Raw genomic sequence first — 24,528 nt, 5'->3', positions numbered from 1 at the left:
GTGGGGTACTTTATTACCCTAGTGCTTATGCACTAGGGTAATAAAGTACCCCACTTTTGTTCACTGAAATTGATCGGTTCGCTTATGTTCAGCTCTTAGAACACTACCATTTGCTTATTGAGGATCTTCTCAATGTTGACGTTTGGGAGGATCAGAGAGGCATTTTGAACATGGCTACCTGTTTGTATGCAATGATAGTCTGACCCAGGGGCGTAACTAGGAAAGATTGGGCCCCATAGCAAACTTTTGACTGGGCCCCCCTCCCCTGGGTGCCACATTCAGCCCCCTGTAGACTGTTCTATACAGCCCCCCTGTAGACAGTGTAACACCCCCTTGTAGATAGTGCCCCCTTGTAGACCGTGCCATGCAGCCCCCCTTGTAGATAGTGCCCCCCACCTCCCCCTGTAGATAGCGCCCCCACCTCCCCTTTGCAGATACTGCCTCCCCTGTAGATACTGCCATACAGCCCCGCTAGAGATACTGCCATACAGCCCCGCTAGAGATACTGCCATACAGCCCCGCTAGAGATACTGCCATACCACCCCGCTGGAGATACTGCCATACAGTCACCCTGTAGATAGTGCCATATAGCCCCCCTGTAGATAGCACCATACAGCCCCCCCCCCCTGTAGACAGTGCCCCCAAACAAAAAAAACCTATACTCACCTAGGTCCCGTTCCCGCGACGGAGCTTCTACACAGTCTCCTCAACACCGACGGGATCCTTGTATAGATCGGTGTGATCCAGTGACTTCATTATGCCGGCCTGCGCAGGGATCCCGTCCCTGCGCCTGATAGGCTGCACGTCGAACGGCTTGTAGCCAATGGCAGAGCACAGAGATACCTACCTCCTCTGTCATAGTGTTCAATAGTATTTGCGTCCTAAAGACGCAGATACTATTGAATGTGGCGTCGCTACCAATATTGCAGCCACAGTGGCTGCTAGCAGCGCCACCAGGCTGGCGGTGCCTCTTGCCGTGGGCCCTGTAGCAGCCGCTACAGCTGCTACAGCGGTAGTTATGCCACTGTCCTGGCCTCAGAATCAGGTTGTAGTAAAGCTGGTGCAATCTGATTTTTGATATGGCCACCTATACAAGCGTATGGGATGTCTGGGGTCATGAGCAAGTTTGACATTTATCCTGATACTCCGCCTTAGCAGCATAATCTGATTGTATGTGGCCAACTGTAAACCCTTTGGTAACGAAAGCCAAAAGTTTAGACTTGATTGTATTGTAAAGTACACATGATGAGATTTCACTTACACACATGTTCTAACCCTGTTAGTAGCTCTTTAATAAGAATGTATTTTAGGTGTATTGGACCTTTTAGATTTATAAAAAGATGTCTAACGGACTAATGGCAAACAATACTTTTTTATATATATATATATTTTCTACTTTTGGCAAATTGCAACAGCTATAAAAGACATGCAGCCGTTTTGACTATAGTTTGCTTTTAAATGACTCATTTTTTATTATTTCCAGCATGATGCATTCGAGTTATTGGTTAATTTTAAGCTCATAGATTTTCATACCCCATGATATTTTTTTTGTTTGTATTAAAATGCAATTATTTTTCTTCAAATTGTGAAATCACTGTCTTCACCTCCTTAAGATGCAATAATTTGTCCAATGAATGGGATTTGGCTTGGAAGTAGGGCAAAAAAGATTGAAATATTGATTTTGGCTCTCAAATTAACCATCTCCACATTCTGAAGCTGATGCCAGAAGCTGTTCTTCTGTCCCTACTCCCTTTTCCATTACTGCATGTTTTTCCAGCTTAAGCAAATGCTTCACTCGTTGGCTTCTTTTGTATGACACGTTTTTCTTTTGCTTCTTAAATGATTTGTATCTTTCTTGAAAAGTATTTATATGGATGTGTATGTTGAATGGTAAGAACAATTTTTCTGATATGGAAACATTTATTTTGTGTATATTGCATTCTCTTTTGGCTGTTTTCCCTAACAGACATAAAAGTGTTTTGCACAGCAAATAACATTAACTATGTCAAATTTCTCATCCGTTTTTGTTATGATAACACAACATGTTTAGCTAATGAAAATTTGAATTTCTCTTTTGTTTGTTTTCCCAGTCTTCTGGCAGTGGCAGAGTTAATAACGTGTTTAGAGGTTTCATTAGAAAACTTACTGGATTCTACCAAATTCCCCATAACACTTTTAAAATGGCTTAATGGGCTAGATTTACTAAATGGCAAAACATTTTGTTATATTTCTTGACCCGTTGATCTTTAATTTTAATAGGAAGTTTTATTTGTACCATTTTAGTGCTGCTATACTGCATTGACAGTTTCACTGCACTCACCATTTCACATAGGATTTGCACACCGGTAGATATTACATGCAGCTGTAAATTTGTCATATACTTATTTAACCTTTTGTGCCCTGTTGTTTAGATAAAGCCTTAGCACAAAAGTACTCTGCACACCAATTAGGAGTGAAATACTCGAATCTTTTTAATTATCTTTGCCAGTATGCCTGTGCGACGTTTCGGTCCGTTAAGACCTTCATCAAGCACTTGATGCAGATAGTGGCTCTGAGCGCTCTACATGCGGGCAGCCGCTATTCTTACATACTGACTCGGTCAGAGCCACTATCTGCATCAAGTGCTTGATGAAGGTCTTAACTGACCGAAACGTCGCACAGGCTTACTGGCAAAAATAATTAAAAAGATTCAAGTATTTCTCCTAATTGGTGTGCCGAGTACTTTTGTGCTAATATTGTTGGTTTGGGTCCCTACTTGTGCACCCACCACACCCTAGTGCTGTCTGAACCTCTGACAAGTTTAGATAAAGCCAGCAGATCCTCTAGCATCATAACAGCAGTGTGTATAGATCTTCACAAATTGTCTACTTTATCTAGAAATCCATATTAAGCCCCCTTCATTTTTTTCTTCTGTCGGAGGTGTAGAGTGGGATACTTCGCAAGAATCCCCCCTGAGCAGGGCGCTGCCCATATTTGGCCAGTGATGTCAGGAGCTTTACAATGTCCGAATCCCATGCCAGAGCATCGGAAGCACTCTGGCCAGGGACTTCATTCCTGGGGAAGCTCAAGACGTCACTGTCCATAGATGGGCAGCGACATAAGGAGCTTCTCCAGAGCTGGAATCCCCAGCCGGAGCGATCACTGATGCTATTCCTGGGACTCCAGCCCAGGAAAAGTGCCCCGACATGTACTGTATGTTTTAAAGGCTATTTTAACCTTTGAGCACATTTATTATTATTATTATTATTATTATTATTATTATTATTATTATTATTATTATTATTATTATTATTATTATTATATTTTTAAAAAACAAACAAGCAATGTATTAGAGGATTTTGGGCAACTGTTTAATTGTTGTATTTCTTTGTTTTTGTTTTTTTATACTTTTTGAGATGCAGCTTCTTTGTATCGTGGATACATAGTAGCTGTATCTTGCACTCAAACCCGAATCCGTCAGGTCAGTAGGACAGACGGCTTCAGTGTCAGCGGGTTCTGTGTGTCTTTGAAACGCATGATCCAGCTGTTGTCGATCACATCTAAGATCATGACTGTGATGTGATTGACAACAGGTGGATCCTGCTTGATACAAGCTCAAAAATGAAAAAAGCATTTTTAATTAAAAAAAACAATTAGTTGCGGAAAATCCGCAGTATTTACGCTACGTTTGAACTTACCCTTAGGCCAAGTTCAGACGTAGCGTAAACATGGATTTTATTGCGGAAAATCCGCAGCGTATTACAGTAGCACAACCGATCTGTACATATAGGGAACTAGAGGACTGACTCAAGATGCAAAAATGCAACATGTATCAAAAAATAATAATATAAAGAAAAGTTCATGTGTATCTAAATAGAAACGTCCAAACATGTAGACCAAGCGTGACTTGGTGCATTGACCAGAAAGATAAACGTATTACAGTAGCAGCAAAGTGGATGAGATTTGAACAAATCTCATCCACACACTTTTAAAAAAACCGTTCGTAAAATAGACCTGGAGTGCAGTTTTTTAATCCGCAGTATGTCAATTTATGTTGCGGAATCACTGCTGCTTTTCTGTTGCGGGTTTTCCCCCATTGCATTCAATGGGAGGTAAAATTTGCAACAAATGGCAGAAGGTGTGATTTTTGCGGCTGAAAAACACTGATTCAGGTGCACAAATCTCAACTCAGAAAAAAAAAAAAGATAATACCCAGAACTCTCTGACCCTACTTCCAGCCCAGCCTTCAGGGATGACTTTTCATCCCATGTAACTGCTGCAGCCAATCACAGACTGTAGCGGTAACATGGGATGAAACGTCATCCCAGGAGGCTGGCCTGCACAACGTCAGAGGGACGCATCTCCATGGCTACGGGTAAGTATGATTTTTATGATTTCACCTGCAATTTTCTGCAGGGGACATTCCGGACGAAAAACTGGACCACAATTTGGTGTGGTAATAGGACCGAAATTCCCTACGGGGTACAGGGCGGATACATTGTGTACATCTGAGCAGCGTTTCCGCCCTGTGTGAACGTAACCTTATGGAAACATTTGCACCTCTTCTGCGTTATGAACCCACTACTAGTTTGGATTACAAATACTAGACATTGTATATTTGCTGTAGATTTTGTTACAGTTTTTGATGACAATTTTTGAGCCAAAATAAGGAACTTCTACTTTTCCTTCCTCCTGAATCCGATTCTGGCTTTGGTCAAAAAACTGCTCCAAAATCTGCAAAAAGTAAGTGATTCGTCATTCCAGCCTCAATCTGTGTTCCCACACAGCATAAACACTGAGGAATTTTGCGCCATGGAATTCTGTGTAGAAATTCTGCATCATTTACAGTAGCAGCAAATTGAATTAGATTTAGCAAATATCAGCCACACGCTGTGGAATAAAAGCACAGGAAAGTGTTCTGCAGTGCTACTTTTTGAATTCTGCTACAAGTCAGATGACATGCTGCTGGTCCAGTGCGGAGATACTGTATGTTTGGCCCAAAGACTTAAATTGGGAGCATAAATTCCGCAACCGTTTAGTTTTGTTGCGATTTGTACAGCGTATACGCAGCAAAATGCAGTAAAAAACACTGGAAATCTGCAGGTGCAAGTAAAAGTTTGCTATTATTAATGCTTGACACTAAACCCGCAGGTAAAATCTTTGCAACAAAAGCGCACAATTTCTGTGACTGAATTACCTGCGTTTTTTTTTAGATTCTGCTGCAGATTTTCTGTTTCAGAAAATCTGCACATATCCGGCCTGTGGGAACATACCTTCAAAGTGTATTCAGACATTGCCGTTGATTAAATTGTTAAACCACAATAAAAAAACCGCATCAAAAACCGCAAGCATTTTTACTCGATTTGATGTGTTTTTCTATGCACTGCATCAGAAAACGCACCAAATCGTGGCAAAAGTGAATGCGAATTTTGGATGTGTTTTTTGGTATTGTTTTAACCGCACTTCGACTGCAATGTCTGAATACACCCTTATGGTGCAGTCATACGTGGCACATTTGCCTCGTATTTCTGAAGCATAAATATAAGCTGCGGAAAACTTTACCATGTAAATAAATCTATGGGAAAAATATTCCACAACTTAGTAAAATTTCTCAATTTTATGTGTTATGAAACATTTTTGCTATTAGCTTATTTTTACGCCGTGGAAATATAAGACCAATATGCCACGTGTGACTCCACCCTAAGGGTGTAATCAGACATTGCAATTGAGGTGTGGTTAAAACCGCATTAAAAAAAGCATCTGAAAACGGCATTCGTTTTTACAGCAATTTTTTTTGTTTTTCTTTTAAACCAGTGCTAGAGCACTGTAATTTTATTCATATTTACAATAATCCAAAACCTTTAAGATACATTATAATCGCATAAAAATGCTCTCAAATATCTCCTCCAGAGCCACATCTCAAAATCCCCTATAAGATAAAAAAAAAGAGAGAAAAATAAAAAATAAGACCATAATTATACTATACATGGTAGGACATATCAGTTATTTCCAGACTCAGAGTCGAAGTCCATCAGGAGTAGCCATCTAAACCATTTTCTAGCAGTTTGTTGAAAATTTAGTATTCCACTATCCGCTACACACACTTCATAGGTATAGCACCGATTCACTTTGGCAATTACCATCTGAATAGTCATATTTTTATCTCCTTTCCAGTTTGAGGCTAATGATCTTGCAGCAATTAAAATCTGATTCGCTATCCATCTGCACTCTGAAGGAATATTTTAAAAAAATATATTCAAAATCCCCAACTCAGGTGAAGGAAATATAACTCGCCTACAAATTTGGGATGTAAGAGTAAAGACCTCTTTCCAAAAATGTTTAATTTTGGGAAAATCCCACCACATATGTTTTAAGTTTGCTATTACGTTACATTTTCTCCAACAGCTGCCCAAGTATTCTGGATACATCTTTCTTTGTTTCAACCGGGACAAATACCACCTTAGTTGAGTCTTTTTTGTGGCTTCTATATGATTAATACAGAGAGAGTATTTATTGCCTTGTTTTATTGCTTGACGCCAAACTCTCAATGGATAGCTATTATCGAACTCCTTTTCCCAGCTCAACATAAATGTAAGCTTCTCCTTGGCTCTGGAGTCGATGATAACGCTATAAATAACCAAAATACCTCCTTTCATTTTCTGACCCGAGTGAAGGTAACCACTATACCCACGAGGTGTACAACCAATTGGACTTCTTTTTCTAATTAGCCCCAAGCCCTTTAGAAGAAAGTTAAGTCTCCGATAGGAAAAGATCTGTGAATTTGGTATATTATATACTTTCTTCAGTTCCACAAACGTCTTAATTTTACCTCCCTCATATATTTCCCCCAAGGACTGTATTCCATGTTGTTCCCAGAGCCTGAAATTGAAATCCTATAGAACTTCCTTTAAATGGTTCATTTGAATATCTTTCAATTCGATCTTTAAGCCCATCTTTTAGGGCATACTTATTCCACATTTTTAAAACGACCATACTTGATTCTAAACCGGTCTCAATCTTTTTAGTTTTATCCAACCAGTAGTTTAATTGCATTCCTTTAAGTGAGATTTTTTTTTTTTAGCTGCATGCATTCAATCTGAACCCATGGCTCATCAGTATATTCAAACCAGTAATATTTTAGAGGCTCCAGTAATGCTGCTATTTGATAAGTCCCTATAACTGGTACCCCCATACCTCCTCTATTCATATGACTAAACATAAAGTGATTCGAAATTCTTGCCGGTTTATATCCCCAGATAAATAAAAGGACTTGTGAGTTTAATTCCGTCTAAATGCGTATAGTATTAGGGGTAATATATTCATCTTAATTATATTAATTCTTGCTATCCATGAGAGACTAACTCCCTTCTATTAAATTAATTCCTCTGAAATCTTATTTTTTAACTTGGTTATGTTCTACATTATAGTAGCTTTCAATGAATATGAAATAAAAATTCCCAAGTAAATGAATCCCTTATCTATCCATGTATAATTATATTTATTTTTCAAAGAGATCTTAAGGTCGCCTTGGCAATTTATTCCCAAAACTTGGCATTTAATTTATAGTAGGAAACCTGCGAAAATTAGTCTATAGCTTCCTTTAGTGCTCTAAAAGAGCCTTCAAGGTCTGAACAATTACAATAATGTCATCAGCACGAAGTCCTACTTTAAACTCTGACGCTCCACTGTTAACTCCATGGATCTCCACATTTTGTCTTATTATTTGAGCAAGAGGCTGAAGTATGAGGTTGAAAATCAGCGGGGAAAGAGGGCATCCTTGTCTGGGTATGTGTTTTTCTATGTGGTTGCGTTTTATACCGCTATAACAACGAGAAACGCACTTTTGTATAAATGCAGCCTTAGGGTGCAGTCACACGTGGCGTGTTTGCATAGGAAATACAAGGCAAATGCACCACCAGTGACCGCACCGTACGGGTGGGATATCCTAAGGAAAAGACACTGAAAAAATCTGCCTGAATATTCGCTCCAAATGGTGCTTTAATTTAGTGCGTGTTTTCGTCCAGTTTGACGGCTGTGAAAAACGGGCACCAGAAAAAAGAAAAAGGTCTATTATACTCACCTCTCTTAGAGAAGCCAGAAGAGCAGAAACACATTGCTATGGCTACACTGAGTCCAGGCGGCCTCCTATGATGATGTTTTATCAGACGTGATTGGCTGCAGGGATCACATGTGATGAAATTTCATCACAAGGACAGTCTGGACCCAGGTCATCAAAGTGCACAGACTCATTTCTATGTCATGAGGTAAGTATAAGATCACATCACAGCGTCATCACAGCAAATTTCTCAATGTTGCGAAATTTAACTTCCCCGTTGAACTCCATATGGAAATTCTGCAAAAAACTGCGAAGCAAATCTGCAGCATACATTGACATGCTGCGAATTTAGGGTACATTCACATGTAGCGTAAGCATAGCAGAATTTTTGACCGTTCTTTTTCTATATCTGGAAATTCCGCATCGTTTTTCGCAAGAGAAATTGACATGCTGTAGATTAAGAATCCACACCGCAGGTCAATTTCCGCACTTCTTTTCTGCATATTTTTTACGCAGCATGTGGATGTGATTTGTTGAAGTCTTATCCACTTTGCTACTACTGTAATACGCTGCAGAATTGCCGCATTGAAATCCCGGACCGAAATTCTGCAGAGTTTACGCTACGCGTGAACTTAACCTTGTAATCCGCAGTGCACGTCAATTTAAGCATGTATTCTGTGAAGAATTTTTCCGAAGCTTATGGATGAGATTTGTTAATCTGGACATAAAATCTGCATCGTAAACACTATGTGTGTACATGCTCTTAAGGCTAGGTTCCCACACAGCGTAAACGCTGCAGAATTTATGCAACAATATTCTGTGTGAAAATTCCGCAGCATTTACAATAGCAGCAAAGTGGATGAGAATTTGCAAATCTCAGGCCCACACTGTGAAAATAAATCACAGAAAAGACTTTCAAATCCGCAGCTTGTTAATTTATCCTGCAAATTTTACGCTTAGATGCTGCATGTTTGGCCCAAAGGGGAGCATAAATTCTGCACTAAAATTTGCAAGTTGAGTTGTGTTGCAATTTGTACAGCGCTTCCGCAGCAGAATTGCATTAAGGGGAGATACAGACGGACGTTGCGTTTTTGCGCGCGCAAACAACGCAGCGTTTTGCGCGCGCAAAAACCATTTGACACCTGCGTGTGTCATCCGTGTCTGATGCGCGGCTGCGTGATTTTCGCGCAGCCGCCATCATAGAGATGAGGCTACTCGACGCCCGTCACTGTCCAAGGTGCTCAAAGAGCTAACTCTTTCAGCACCCTCGACAGTGAATGCCGAACACAATATCGAAAAACCTGTTGAAAAAAAAGAAAAAGTTCGTACTTACCGAGAACTTCCCGGCTGTTGCCTTGGTGACGCATCCTTGGTGACGCGCCTCTCGACATCGGGCCCCACCTCCCTGGATGACGCGCCAGTCCATGTGACTGCTGCAGCCTGTGCTTGGCCTGTGATTGGCTGGAGCTGTCACTTGGACTGAATTGTCATCCCAGGAGGTCAGACTGGAGGAAGACGCCGGGAGTTATCGGTAAGTCAGAACTTCGTTTTTTTTTCTACAGGTATATTGGGATCGGAAGTCACTGTCCATGGTGCTGAAACAGTTTAACTCTTTCAGCACCATGGACAGTGACTATCTCCTGACATCGCGTAATTTTTTTGCCGGGTTCGGCCAAAACGAGTTCGGCCGAACCCGGTGAAGTTCGGTTCGCTTGTCCGGCTTCGCTCATCGCAAAGACACTCCGTTTGGATGTTCGGAAACAGAAAAGCACGTGGTGCTTTTCTGTTTACATTCATCCTTTTGACAGCTGGTGCGCTGTTTCAGTCGGTTCGCACGGAAGTGCTTCCGTGCAACCTGCGTGGTTTTCACGCACCCATTGACTTCAATGGGTGCGTGATGCGCGAAATACGCAGAGTTATTGAACCTGTCGCGCTTTTTGCGCAGCAGACAAACGCTGCGCAAAAAGCACGGACTGTCTGTACTGCCCCATAGACTTGTATTGGTCCATGCGTGCCGCGTGAAAACCACGCGGCCCGCACGGACCGAATACACGCTCGTGTGAATCCCCCCTTAGAAATGCAAAAAAATCTGCAGGCGTACATAAAGTTTATTTTAATCAATGCTTCACACTAAATCCACAAGTAAAAATGCAGCAGTGTTTCCGCAGCTACATGCACAGTAAAAACACACTATTTTCTGCAGATTTCTGTGACTGATTTACCTGCGTTTTTTTTTTTTATTATTCTGCAACATCCGTATTTGGAAGCCAAAACTAGCAGTGGAACCTACAAAGAGGTAAAGTATAATGGAAAGATTTGCATCTCTTTCGAGTATGGACCCACTCCTGGTTTGGCATTCAAATACTGATGCGAAGTACTGCCCGGCGAAAATGGACTAAAGTGGTAACAAAATAAATGTAAAAAAAATCGCATGTACGTGTCAAGTAAATGGCTTGAGTATTTTTGGTTCAAGGGCACATTGTTGGCCATGTAGCGGTGTCAAGTAAATCTAGCCCAGTGAGCAATAAAGCCGTTTCTTTAATTGAATAGTTTTATATTTACCAAATTCATATTAATGCAGTATACAAACCTATATTAATCTACCTAAACCAAGACATATTTATGTTTCTGTAAATCTACTCATGCCTTGCTTGTGAGTGCAAACCAATAAATTATATCATTTCTAATGCCTCACAAATGGAATCCCTTTGCTTGAATTAATTCCAGATCCTGTTGTTTTAATTATCCTGTATTGTTTCCCTGATTCTCATGTCTATATTCCCCTTATCGTTTATTACTTTGACTCACAGGCTGGTCACCCTCCTTAACTTCTTTGTTAACAAGCGGTGGTCCTGTTCCCCTGGGAGACAGGTCCACCCTTCTTCACCAAGCTGCTGCCCAGGGAAACGTCACTTTATTGTCAATGCTGCTTAATGAAGAAGGAATGGATATAAATAACTTCTCTAAAGATGGCCATACTGCCTTGTATTCTGCTGCTGCCAATGGACATACAGGTAAGAGTTGTGCTAGTGTGTTATGTTACTTGAGGAAAATGACCTATTAGAGTGTATTCACAGCGCCTGCTTTTTATCACAATTTGCCACTGCAAAAACTTGGAAGACCGCAGTAAAGACGCATGCAGTCTTGCAATGCGGTTCTCGGCTGCACGGTAAAAAATGTGGCAAAAATGTACCGCGTAAATACACCCTTAACCAGTTGGGTTCCGGGCTATTTTGCGCCTTCAGGACCAGGCACCGTTTAGCCATTTTTTAGCACGCGTTAGTTAAATGACTATAACGTTTTTTATTTTTTGGGCTAGCGACGGGATTTTTGCAATGTTTTTTCCATGGACAATGCTGTTTTTAAAAAAATCATTTTTGTACACGTTTTTTTGCTATTTTAGAATTTCTAGGTTCGAAATTTGAGAATTATAGTAAAAAAATATGCTTTTTTTACTTTTCAGCTAATTTTTTCTAGTAATTTAGTTTTACCCCCAAATGCATCTTTTATTTATGATCGTCATTGTCTACCGTAAATTTTGATATATTACATGTCTATTTTATTGTAATTGCGTCTGGGCTAACGTTATGACAATGATTGGCAGGGGGAACGTTTTTTTGGGCGGGTATTTTATGTGTATTTATTATGTTTTTTTGCACTTATTTTTTTATTTTTTATTATTATGCTTTGTCCCTTAAAGGTCAGAAACGACCTTTCGGGGACCTTATTTTTTCATCTTTTACACTTTACCTTTTCACTGTAACTGGAGCTGCGCAGCAGCGCAGTTACAGGGGAAATCATCCCTCTTATAGATTTGAAGGTGTTCAGGCCGCACTAGGTTTCGTATGGGTGCATACGTAGGGGCCCAACCCGTTTAATATAAAAAAGGTACAATGCACACCAAAAAGTCGTTATCCAAAGATAGATTTTTATTATTCGTAATTATGCCAGTTTAAGTGCGACGTTTCGGTCATCTCTGACCTTGATCAGGCACTGTAATATCCTGGGTTCTGCGTAATTGCGCTTAATGTATGGCGGCTTGCCGCATGTGGAGGTGCCTCATGACCGAAACGTCGCACTTAAACTAGCATAATTAAAAATATTGAAAATCTATCTTTGGATAACGACTTTTTGGTGTGCATTGTACCTTTCATCCCTCTTATAGTGACTATTGTCACTAATAGGGCAGTGCTGGGTCTAGTTAGACCCAGCAACAGCCTGCCACTAACGGCACCCGGCGATCATGTGACCAGTCACATGATCACCGGGACCAATAGAGACAGCGGCGCTGCCTCTAGTCATATACACAGCGAAAGCTGCTTCTATCTCCTCCTCATGGTCCCTGGCAGTCACTGACTGCTGGAGACCCGACATTCAGCTGCTCGATCGCTTGGGCAGCAATCTAAAACCTGCACCGTAAATACTTTATGGCGCGGGTTTTAAGGCCCCCGACCGCCAGACATTTATATACAGCCGGTGGGAACCGGTTAAACAAGATATAAAAATGTCTTTGTTTAACCCCATTAACACCAGACCTAACGCTTTCGGCGTTAAAGAGTTAATTCCAATTTAGATATTTATGGCATATCCACAGGATATTCCACAAATGTCTGATAGATTCTGGTCCTAGCTCTAGGACCTGCACCTATATCGAGAACGGGGATCATCTAACTACCGATCCACCTGTTGTGGCGGTCGCAAGCTGCCAATTCTAGGTAGGGACCATGCGCACTTCTGTCTCTATTCTGTCCAATGGGAATTTAGGAAACAGCAGAGCAAGTACTGCTCGGCTGTTTCAATAACTCCCATACAACAAAATGGGGAGACCCGCACATAGCCATGGCAGGCCGATGGGCCTTTGTCAGGCCACTGTTTGACATGACAGCCTCACCGATTAATGACAGAGGGAGCCCCCACAGCATTTAAGGGGTTAAATCGCCAGTTTTCTCCGAACCTGGCCTTTGCAGCGGGAGCCCGGCTGCCAGTCACAGGTGTAGGCTTCCACGGTGAATCCGCACGATCACCATCACAGCCATGCTCGTTGAAATGCAGGAGGGCAACAATATCCGTGACTTACACGTGCATGAAAATGCGCGTTAATTTGTTTAGGCTAAAGGTGAAATTCGCCGCTCTGTTCCCTAAGTTTTGAGTGAAATAGTTTTGTCCAAATATTACTATTAACCCCTTAAGTACACAACCGATTTTGGGCCATAGAGGTGTCACCAGCTTTTTGCTTTCCCCCACTGATTTCAGTTTAAGGGCAGATTCACACGAGCGTTGCGTTTTTGCGTGCGCAAACAACGCGGCGTTTTGCGAGCGCAAAACCCATTTGACAGCTGCGTGTGTCATGCGTGTCTGATGCGCGGCTGCGTGATTTTCGCGCAGCCAGCATCATAGAGATGAGGCTTGTCGACGCCCGTCACTGTCCAAGGTGCTGAAAGAGCTAAATCTTTCAGCACCCTCGACAGTGAATGCCGAACACAACAGCGAAAAACCTGTAAAAAAAAAAGATAAAGTTCCTACTTACCGAGAACTTCCCTGCCGTTGCCTTGGTGACGCGTCCTTGGTGACGCGCCTCTCTTGACATCGGGCCCCACCTCCCTGGATGACGCGGCAGTCCAAGTGACCGCTGCAGCCTGTGATTGGCTGCAGCCTGTGCTTGGCCTGTGATTGGCTGGAGCTGTCACTTGAACTGAAGTGTCATCCCGGGAGGTCGGACTGCAGGAAGGAGACAGGAGTAATCGGTAAGTTAGAACTTCGGTTTTTTTTACAGGTTCATGTATTTTGGGATCGCAAGTCACTGTCCATGGTGCTGAAACAGTTTAACTCTTTCAGCACCATGCACAGTGAATGTCTCCCGACGTCGCGGAAAGGAAATTTTTTTGCCGGGTTCGGCCAAAACGAGTTTGGTCGAACCCGGTGAAGTTTGCTTCGGTTGTCCGGGTTCGCTCCTCGCAAAGACACTCCGTTTGGATGCTTGGAAACAGAAAAGCACGTGGTGCTTTTCTGTTTCCATTCATCCTTTTGACAGCTCGTGCGCTGTTTCAGTCTGTTCGCACGGAAGTGCTTCCGTGCGACCTGCCTGGTTTTCACGCACCCATTGACTTCAATGGGTGCGTGATGCGTGAAATACGCAGAGTTATTGAACCTGTCGCGTATTTTGCGCAGCGAACAAACGCTGCGCAAAATACACGGACTGTGTGTACTGCCCCATAGACTTCTATAGGGCATTGCGTGCCGCGCGAAAACCACGCGGCCTACACGCTGCCAAATCACGCTCGTGTGAATACCCCCTAAGGTTGTGACAGAGATGCTGATTTCAACGTTATGAGCATTATGTTTATGTGGGCTGTCGTTTTTGTAAAACATACAAACTAATTGTTGCAGTGCTCGCATCGAGCTGTGAGGAAGAGTCCTCAGTATTCATAAACTGGCTTTAACGCCATTCTCCCGCCGCTGATTGACAGTTTTCTCTATATTACTATGCATAAGGAGAAAACTGCCAATCAGCGTCAGGAGGGTGCTCGCTCATGAATACTGAGGATTCCTACTTACAGCACTATGCGAGTGCTGCAACGATACAACTGTAAGGCTATGTTCACACGGAGTATTTTGCCGAGTTTTTTGAAGCGGAAACCGCGTCGCAAAAACGGCCCGAGAACGCCTCCCATTGATTTCAATGGGAGGCGTCGGCGTCTTTTTCCCGCGAGCAGTAAAACTGCCTCGCGGGAAAAAGAAGCGACATGCCCTATCTTCGGGCGCTTCCGCCTCTGACCTCCCATTGACTTCAATGGGAAGCAGAGAAAGCGTATCTCGCGCTGTTTTATGCCCGCGGCGCTCAATGGCCGCGGGTGAAAAACGGCGCGAAAATCGGCGTGCAGGGAGAGGAATATCTGCCTCAAACTTCCAAACGGAATTTTGAGGCAGATATTCCTCCTGCAAAATACCCCGTGTGAACATAGCCTGCGCATGATCACATGGCTTATTTTCAGGCATATTTCGGATCATAAAACTCTTCTATTACACTCAAAATACACTTGAAATACGCCTGCAAACAGCTTTCTATTGATTTCAATTGTAAATACACTGAAGTTAATATGATTCGTATTTTTACGCTGCTGAATTAAAAAACTACTGGATTTTCTCTTGAAATCCGCCTCGTATTTTTCTGCTTCATACAAATGTTGTGTGAACATACCCTAAGGGTATGTTCAAACAGGGCGGATACGCTTCGTAAAAGTACAGAGCGTATCCGCACTTGACACCGCAGAGAATTCTGGATGAAATACCGCACCCAATTGTAGTGCAGTTTTTCATACGGAACTTGTACCCATGGCGACGAGTCCCTCTTGACGTCCTGCAGCCTGGCCTCCTTGGATGACGTTTCATACCATGTCACCGCTGCAGCCTGTGATTGGCTGTAGCAGTCACATGGGATGAAACATCATTCCTGGAGGCTGGGCTGGACGCAGAAGCAAAGAGATCTGGGTAAGTATGAGATTTTTATTGTTTTTTTCCTAGTTGCGATATTTGTGGCGGAATCACATCCTTTCCATTGCAAAAAGCGCAACGTCTGCTATTTGTTGCAAATTTTACCACCCCATTGAATTCAATAGGGAAAACCCGCAACAAAAACTGACATGCTGCGGATTAAAAAAACTGCACCACAGGTCAATTTCTGCAGTTTTTTTTACTCCGCGTGTGGATGAGATTTGTTCAAATCTGATCTTCTTTGCTGCTAATGTATTATGCTGCGGATTTTCCACAATGAAATCTGTTGTGAAAAATCCACAGTATTTACGCTATGTGTGAACCCAGCCTTAGTTTTTCAAATACTACAAGACACAGCGATGTAACAGTCATAACGCTCAAATCAGTGTCTCTGTCCCTAAATTATTCTTCCCTCAGGGATGGCAGCAAAAGGTGGTGACAGATGCTCTTTAAAGCTACATGCACACGTTGCGTATTTTGTTGCGGAAACGCTGCATTTTCGGTGCGGTTTTTCAGTTTTGATGCGTTTTTCTGCGCATTTTCATGCTGCTAATTTTGGTGCGATTTTCCTCTGCACCAGGCAGATAGAATTCGCAAGCAGAGACGCAATTTAAATTGACATGTGCATATTCCAAAAAACGCATCACAGGTCAATTCAGTCCAGGAAAATACTGCAGCGTTTACATGAGATTTCCTGGAATGTCATTGACTATGCTGGTACTGTGTTACGCTGCAGATTTGCCGCACGCAATCCACGTGGCAAAACCGCACGTAATACGCATTGTGGGCATTGACCCTAACGATGCAGCAATTTTTTTTCTTCGTTTTTTCATTATTGTATTCCAAAATCCATAACTTTTTAATTTTTCCGCCAATGTAGCCATGGGCATAATTAGCGGGACCTGTTTTTTTTAACAGCCATTAAATTAACCATTTTGTGGTAAATACAATTTATTGAATAACCTTTATTCTTTTTCTTTGTTTGGGGCTAAATAAAAACGAATCAGCAACTCCATCATTGTATTTTGAGTTTTGTTTTTATGGCATTCACTATACAGTGTATTCACTACGCAGTATAAATGACATATCAACTTTATTCCGCAGGTTGTTAAGATTGTGATGATTCCAAATGTGTATAGTGTTTTTTTTTTTTTTTTATGTTTTTCTACTTTTGCACAATAACAGCAGTCCTTTTTTTAAAAATAAATAAATAAATAATTAGTTTTTTTGCATCGCCACAATACAAAAGACATGGGGATAAGATGTAATTGTACTTGGTACCATTTTGGGGTACATTGGACTTATTAATTTTTATTGCTATTTTGGGGGGACGGGTGAACAAAAAAAACAGCAATTCAGTGGGATAAATAGCTTTACTAATTATGTATTGTTGTACGTATATTTTTTTCCATAATATTTATTTTTAACTTTTGTATTTTTTCCTGATAGCTTTATTTATTACAATTTTCTTTGATCCCACTATAGGACTTTGATCATATCTATAATACACTGCAATACTGCACGGGGGCGCTGATGGGGTGTCAGAGGGAGTCCCCTCCCTCTGTCAAACCACTTAGAGGCCAAGGTTGCTATTGACTGCATCACCTAAGGGGTTAAACCTATGGGATCGGTGTTATAACTTATCCCAGCCTTGCATCAGTTTGTCAGCTGGATGTTACAGCTAGCAGCCTGTGCTGATGGAGCCTTCCCCGCATCATACATTTAAATACATGTATGTCGCAGTACGGGAAGTTAATGTTGGCCTCATTTATCAAAACTATTTATCAAATCTGGCAGAAAAATTGGCCTCCTAGACTGTAGCAACTATTCAAAGCTTATCTTTCATTTCTTAACATGCTCTATTTCGTGTACTGAATCCAGGGGATGGTCCCTTTGAATCATTTCTGTAATGGGCGAAAAGTATCCCAGTCCAGGATTTCAAGGAGGACTATTTTTTATGTATTTATTTTATAAATAGTTCCTATCTCTCCCACTTCAGTGAGAAATCTCATGTTTGTGCTGGCAAGAATATAATTTGTTACATAAATTTATTTATTATTGTTTGAGAAGGCAGCTGAACTTGTTCACATGTTGCAAATTCTTATATATTCTTGTATGCAAACGTAATGTAGTAATATACTGTGCACATTTCATTTATTACAGGTAATGTACAAGTTGTCACTTTGTGCTACCCCCACAACACATTTCTTATATTTTTTTCTTCTCTTTTTTTATTTTGCTTTCTCATGCGCTATTTTTGTTCACTTGCAGACTGTGTAAAGTTGCTGCTGACGTCAGGAGCACGAGTAGATGCTACTGTTTCAAATGGCTTTACTGCCTTATGCACAGCAGCTGCTCAGGGACATTCAAAGTAAGGAACAGACCACTGTGCAAATGTATCCCTAATTTCCTATATAAGTCTATGTGAAATGTTCATTAGAGCTAAAGTTAGGCATATATAGCGTTCAAATACACAGCTAAAACCAACAAGGAAAAGTAAGGTTATCGATTCTTAGCAGTAAGGCCAATAAAATATGGGCCACATTATTATTAAGTTTTTGCCTTATTTTGGTGGAAATTGCACAGGTTAAAAAGTCACATCTAAAATTGTGCCAAATTTGCGGGAAAAAGATTTTGGCTGGATTCACACATTACCTATATATGTTACAGATTTTAATGCAGATTTTTTTAGCCAAAGCCAGAAGTGGATCCAGGAAGAAGGCGAAGTATAAGTTTATATTTCCCATTCCTTTTGAAAACCACTTCTGGCTTTCGTTGAAAAAGAAAAAAGAAACAATCCCATTCAGATGAATGAGACTGATTTTTAGTCGCAGAAATTTCTGCAGCAAAATCTGCACCATGTGCAGGGGGCCTCAGACTCGTTTATCAAAGGCACAGGTTTTAAAGGCGCAAATTAGTGATGAAAATCTACGGCAGCTCTTAGCATAAAAATAAATTCAAACAGTTAGGGCATGTTCAGACGTGTCGGAATTGCTATTGAATTCCGATGTGGACGGTCCGCAGTGTAAATCTGCAACAGCCATTTTTTTCATAGTTTTTTTTTATACATTTTTAGGTAATTTAGTTCAGACCCTGCGGAAAATAACAGTGTGGCATTTAGGCTGCGGTGCAGAGTTTTCATTCCGCAGCATGCATGGCCACCAGCAGAGAGGCAGCGGATTTACACCGCAGATTTCAGCTTTTGCAATGCAAAAACTGAAATCTGTGGCAAGTCCGCTGTGATATCTGCAACATCTGAATTACCTGTCAAATATGCAAATGTTGCTGCAGATTCGTTGCATAATTGCCACGAATTTGCAGCAACATTTGCAGCAGAAAAATTCCGCCACGTCTGAACAGGCCCTTAGACTATCCCAAATGCACCAGATTTATTAATGTGTGCGCATATTTTAGATGTGAGTCTTCGCGACTATCCTCTCCAAATTCATTGGTGCAAAATGTGCAAATTATTAATAAATAATGGGGCTTAATCAAAGGTGGAGGCATATTTTAACCTTTAGATTTTGCGCCTATTCACCGCCAACTCCTTTAGTGGTAACCACTATTGGTTGTCATTTGTTCAGGGCAAATATAGCCAATAGCTCATTACCAAGGTCTGAATGATTCTCTTTGAAAATAGATGTTTCCTGTTAACCACAGCTCAGTGCTCCCATGTAAATGGTTGTTTAATTAAAAATGCAAAAACACATGGCTTTTATTTTACTAGTTTAACGTTTCAGAATGTTACCAACTGTTCCTTTTTCAATTAAATATTGACAATTACTACAATTGGATTTCGAGGGGTTGTCTAGCAGAAGAACATGTAGACATGTAGTAAGCTTTCAGGACTCTGGTTCTTTTGGCTTTTTTTTTTTTTTTTTTACATTCTACATATGATGCAGAGATCACAAAAACACTTCTTTGCACACATAAATCTTTACATATTTGTAATTATATAAGCATGTGTAACAAGATTAATAAAATAATTTGCTTTCCTTTTTTTTTTTTTTTTTTTTATATATAGGTGTGCATTGGAATTGCTTGCATACAATGCTGACATCAACTATGTTGGTGGAGGACAAGCCCCATTATATCTGGCTTGTAAAAATGGAAACTGTGAAACTGCTAAACTTTTACTGGACTCTGGTGCCAATCATAATATTACGTCAAATGTAGGTAAAATATTGTAAATGCTCACCAAATAGAATGATAAAACCTTTTTTTTTCTCCTACAGTAAAATTATTAAAGTCCATCGAGCCTAAAAATCAACCCAAATTCACATATCTGTTGCTAACTAGTATAATGAGCTAGCTGTCATTTTTAGGTTGCATGTAAGTAGGTAATACTTAAAATGTAACAATTTGCAGAAGTGCAACTTTAATTTTAAATACCTTCATATATTTTGGTAGATCACAATTATAATTTTTGCTATATATCTTTTACCTTATTTGCGCTGTTTGCTTGCCACCATCCTGTTTTGCCCCAGTTATCCATGTATTGTATGTCTTTATTCATTACTTTTCCCTGTCTGGTTTGTTGACTCTGGGTTTCTGTATCCAGCGCTGGATACGGATTCTATGCTAGAGTATGGCGAGTGGGGAGGTGTATACTGTACATGCTGCACGATCTGAGGAGAAACTTGGGCCAGGTCTTGCAAGCGCTGATTGGCTGAGCTGCTAAGCAGATCATGTGAGAATGCCCCCTGAGGCATTGAAAGTAAGGGAACTGTGCGCTAGACACCGTTCCTCCTGCCTCCTTCCTTGGCCACGTTCCTGTTTTTGATCACTTGAAACACGGACGGAAAAAACGCTCTATCTCTGGTACTATATATGTAAGTGGGCATTATTTTGTTTAGCCAGGAGGGAATGCAGTGGTACTATGATTTCTTTATGGAAATAAAGTTGGAAGATAATTGTTCCAAAATGCATAATTCTCCTGTTATGCTATGGTAGTAATTTTTTACTCTGTTTTAATTTTGCAACATTACCACGTATTCCATTTTTAACAGTCCAGTAAAAATAGCAAAAAGAGAGCGACAAGTTGTCTTTGTAACTTCTCTAGTAAAAATATTGCTGAATAGCAATATAGTCTTGATCTGCAGCAGTTTATATATAAAATAACCAAATATTTGTCACAAAAAACTATTGCTCAGTATCAATGTACCTTAAAGTGGTCAAATCTAACCATCCCTGTCCATATATGCGCTATTGGCAGTTCGCGCTCAGAAGGTGTTGGTGGGACTATGTATTACTACATTTGCCCTGCAGCATAATATGTGGCCACCTGTAGCTTTCCATTTCTATATCAGCTGATCGAGAGTGTGGGTAGCAGCCTCTGCAAATTATTAAATGACAATGGCTTCCTTTAGAGAGATCTATCAGAACACAGAACTGGGATGTATTTGTTCGGCCTCATGCACACGGCCGTGCCCGTAATCACGGCCCGCGGTTGCGGGCACGGCCGGCCGCCAACGGCCACGGGCCGCAGCCTGCATTCTTGGCTCGTTCTCCCATACAACGTATGGGAGCACGGCGCGTAAAACGCAAAAGAGAGAACATGTTCTCTCTTTTGCGGTACAGTTCTACGGCACGAACACCTATCCGTAACGATACGGAAAGGTGTCCGCGGCTAATAGAACTGAATGGGTCCGTAATTGCGGACCCTATTACGGTCCGCAATTACGGTGATTTTTTACGGTCGTGTGCATGTGGCCTTAGAGGTTATTTGACAGCCAAAGGGCATGCATAAATGTGAGACCGACAAAAAAACAACACGTTTTCATAGGCAATTAATCAAATTCCATCTTTTCAATTTTCCAGTGCAGACAACGGAGCAAATAAAAATTATTTGTGCACACAAAAAGTGGACCATTTGCGCTTAACAGCCAGGAGGTCCAAAGTGTTTTAGTACACCATTGGGTGTTTATAAAACCCAATACGAGGGAGAAATTACACATTTTCAGACTTTCAAATGCTATTATAATATTTTATCAACTTAGACCAGTCCAGTGCTGAATCCTGTCCTCTCCCTTGCAGGTGGAGGCGTGTATGAATGTGACTCCAGCTGTTCTTCTCAATATAAGCTTTAACGCCATATCACATTTAACACAAACCAGGTGTATATGCATCCGATGAGCTTGCAGATGGCTTATGTCTTTTTTTTTTTTCTCAATATGGTTGTCAAAAATTTGTCATCCTCCTATTTAAACTATTAGGCCCAGTTGATCCAGTTTTTCGGAGCTGGTTTTGAAACCGCGCAAAAAAAAAGTCCCAATTCTCAACCCGTTGATTTCAATAAGAGGCAGGCGTGCATGCCCTATTTTGGAGCGGTTTCCGCCTCTGAACCTCCATTGAAACTGATGGGAGGCAGAAAAAAAAATGCCTGGTTTTTCTTGGGCACGTTTTTTAACAAAAACGTACCACGTTTTTCGCATTTGATTTATTAAAGAAAAAAGAAAGCCTAGAAAAAGTGTCAAAAACCGCCTAAAAAATGTGTGGGAAAAAAAAGTCAAATGACGCTGGCATTTCAAAACCTGCCACAAAAGTCCTGAAGTCCTGCCTGCCAAAAAGCTCTGTGAACACTGCCTTAGCTGTTAACAATTTTGTAAAGCAAGCAAAACTATTATAACCCATAAACCGCTTAAAGAGGCTCTGTCACCACATTATAAGTGCCCTATCTCCCACATAATGTGATTGGCGCTGTAATGTAGATTACAACAGTGTTTTTTATTTAGAAAAACGATCATTTTTGACGGAGTTATGACCTATATTAGCTTTATGCTAATGAGTTTCTTAATAGACAACTGGGCGTCATACACTTCTCCCCATTCATTTACACAGCGTATAGTGATCTTATTACATCAGTATGTGCAGCCACATAAACACACTATAACGTTACTCAAGTGTACGGACAGTGAATATACATTACCTCCAGCCAGGACGTGATGTCTATTCAGAATCCTGACTCTTCTCTAGTGTCTCTGTGATATTTACAGCAAGGCAAGCGTAATCTCGCGAGATTATGATGTAACCTGTCATTTAAAACGAGATTACGCTTGCCTTGCTGTAAATCTCACACAGACGTTACAGAAGTGTCAGGATTCTGAATAGACAGTCCTGGCTGGAGGTAATGTATATTCATTGTCAGGACACTTGAGTGACGTTATAGTGTGTTTATGTGGCTGCACGTAGTGATGTAATAAGATTACTATGTGCTGTGTAAATGAATGGGGAGAAGTGTATGACGCTGATTGGTCACTGATTGGTCAGTGTCATACACTTCTCTCCACAACGCCCACTTGGTCAAAAAGTAAAACACGCCCAGTTGTCCATTAAGAAACTCATGACCTATTTTAGCTTTATGCTAATAACTCCGTCAAAAATGATTGTTTTTCTAAATAAAAAACACTGCTGTAATCTACATTACGAATTTGTAGTCGGCACACCTTGCTTGTGTTACAAAAATATATATCTTTATTGGATGGATGCCAGAGGCTACATGTGCGACGTCGACGTTTCGGTCGATAAGACCTTCGTCGGGCACTAGAGAAATATGTACAAATAGTTAGGCCATAGCATGGGTTAGGAGAACTGTCATTACAATTTACATCATAACATCATAAAATATGTTAAAATATGCACATGTAGCCTCTGGCATCCATCCAATAAAGATATATATTTTTGTAACACAAGCAAGGTGTGCCGACTACAAATTCTTAACCTATACCCAGGTTGGGACCCTACCTCGAGCACCCAAAAGAAACCAGTGCCATCTGAACACAACCACGTAATCTACATTACAGCGCCGATCACATCATGTACAATATAGGCCACTTATAATGTGGTGACAGAGCCTCCTGTGAATTTCCAACAAGGGCACCAACATTTGCCCTACATAAAAAAAAAAACACATCTGTAATATAAAAAAATACCAAGTGATGGTGTCAAGGATAGATTTGTTTTTTCAAGATTCATAAAAATCAAATACTTTTTTAGCTGCATGTGAAAGTTGTTATAATATTCATTTTATTTGCAATTTATTTTACTGAGTGTTGAAGATCATTATTGCCTGCACTAAACACTGGTAATGTCTGTGTATTGATTTTAGATAGTTCTTATAGATGTTTTCTGCTTTTTTAGACTGGCTGGACACCAATTCATGCTGCAGCAGATTCTGGAAATATAGACTGTCTCAAACTCCTCATGTATTATAGAGGTCGAAGTCATTGTGATTCCCATAAGGAATTTGATGCCAGACTATATGATTTAAATAACAAGGACAATAGTAATCTTGAACCTGTCATTTCTGCAACACTTATGAATACTGCAGACAGTGAGGGATGGACAGCTGCGCATATTGCAGCATCAAAAGGTTTTAAGGTATGTTTTTTGTTGTGTGGAGTGTAAGGTTAAATTTATGTTCTTGTAAATGGTTCATTTATAAGTGTGATCTCTAAAGATCTCAAATGAAATTTCCTACAACTAAAAGTATTTTTCATTCAGTATAAGCTGTACTATGAGATGATTTAAAAGATTTTTAAAGGGACCCTGTTACTTGTCTGAAACATGAGAAATTAGTAAGAAATGTCAGCATATAAATAACCTTGCTATTACTGAAAAGGCATAAATATATATCTATCAGGGTTAAAAAAAATAAAAATAATCACTGCAAAACTCCACTGTATAAGGGCCTGTTCACATCAGCGTTGCCCTTCCGTTGAGGGGTTCCATCAGAGGTTTCCGTCTGGTTAACCCCTCAACGGAAAGGCAAAGGGAAACCTAAAGAGGCTCTGTCACCAGATTATCAAATCCCTATCTCCTTTTGAATGTGATGGGCGCTGCAATGTAGATAACAGCAAAGTTGTTGTTTTTTTTTTCTTTTTTTTTTTAAACGATCATTTTTGCCCAAGTTATGAGCAATTTTATATTTATGCAAATGAGCTTTTCAATGGACAACTGGGCGTGTATTGTGTTTTTACCAACTGGGCGTGTATTGTGTTTTT

The 24,528-nt window shown here is 40.7% G+C and overlaps 1 protein-coding gene across 2 annotated transcripts in view; it reads left to right on the top strand.

Moving 5' to 3' along the window:
• Window positions 1-24,528, top strand: part of CTTNBP2 (cortactin binding protein 2) — a 160,603-nt gene that overhangs the window by 63,885 nt on the left and 72,190 nt on the right. For both annotated transcript variants that reach the window (XM_075857131.1, XM_075857130.1), the window contains exons 5-8: window positions 10,846-11,049; window positions 17,798-17,897; window positions 19,551-19,698; window positions 23,666-23,905. In XM_075857131.1, the coding sequence (XP_075713246.1) occupies window positions 10,846-11,049; window positions 17,798-17,897; window positions 19,551-19,698; window positions 23,666-23,905 (692 nt within the window). The remainder of the gene's footprint in view (window positions 1-10,845; window positions 11,050-17,797; window positions 17,898-19,550; window positions 19,699-23,665; window positions 23,906-24,528) is intronic.

Source organism: Rhinoderma darwinii, chromosome 3, assembly GCF_050947455.1.
Source record: "Rhinoderma darwinii isolate aRhiDar2 chromosome 3, aRhiDar2.hap1, whole genome shotgun sequence".
NCBI classification, from domain to species: Eukaryota; Metazoa; Chordata; class Amphibia; order Anura; family Rhinodermatidae; genus Rhinoderma; species Rhinoderma darwinii.
The sequence above is the reverse complement of the archived record's forward strand: the minus strand, read 5'-3'. Positions and strand labels throughout refer to the sequence as shown.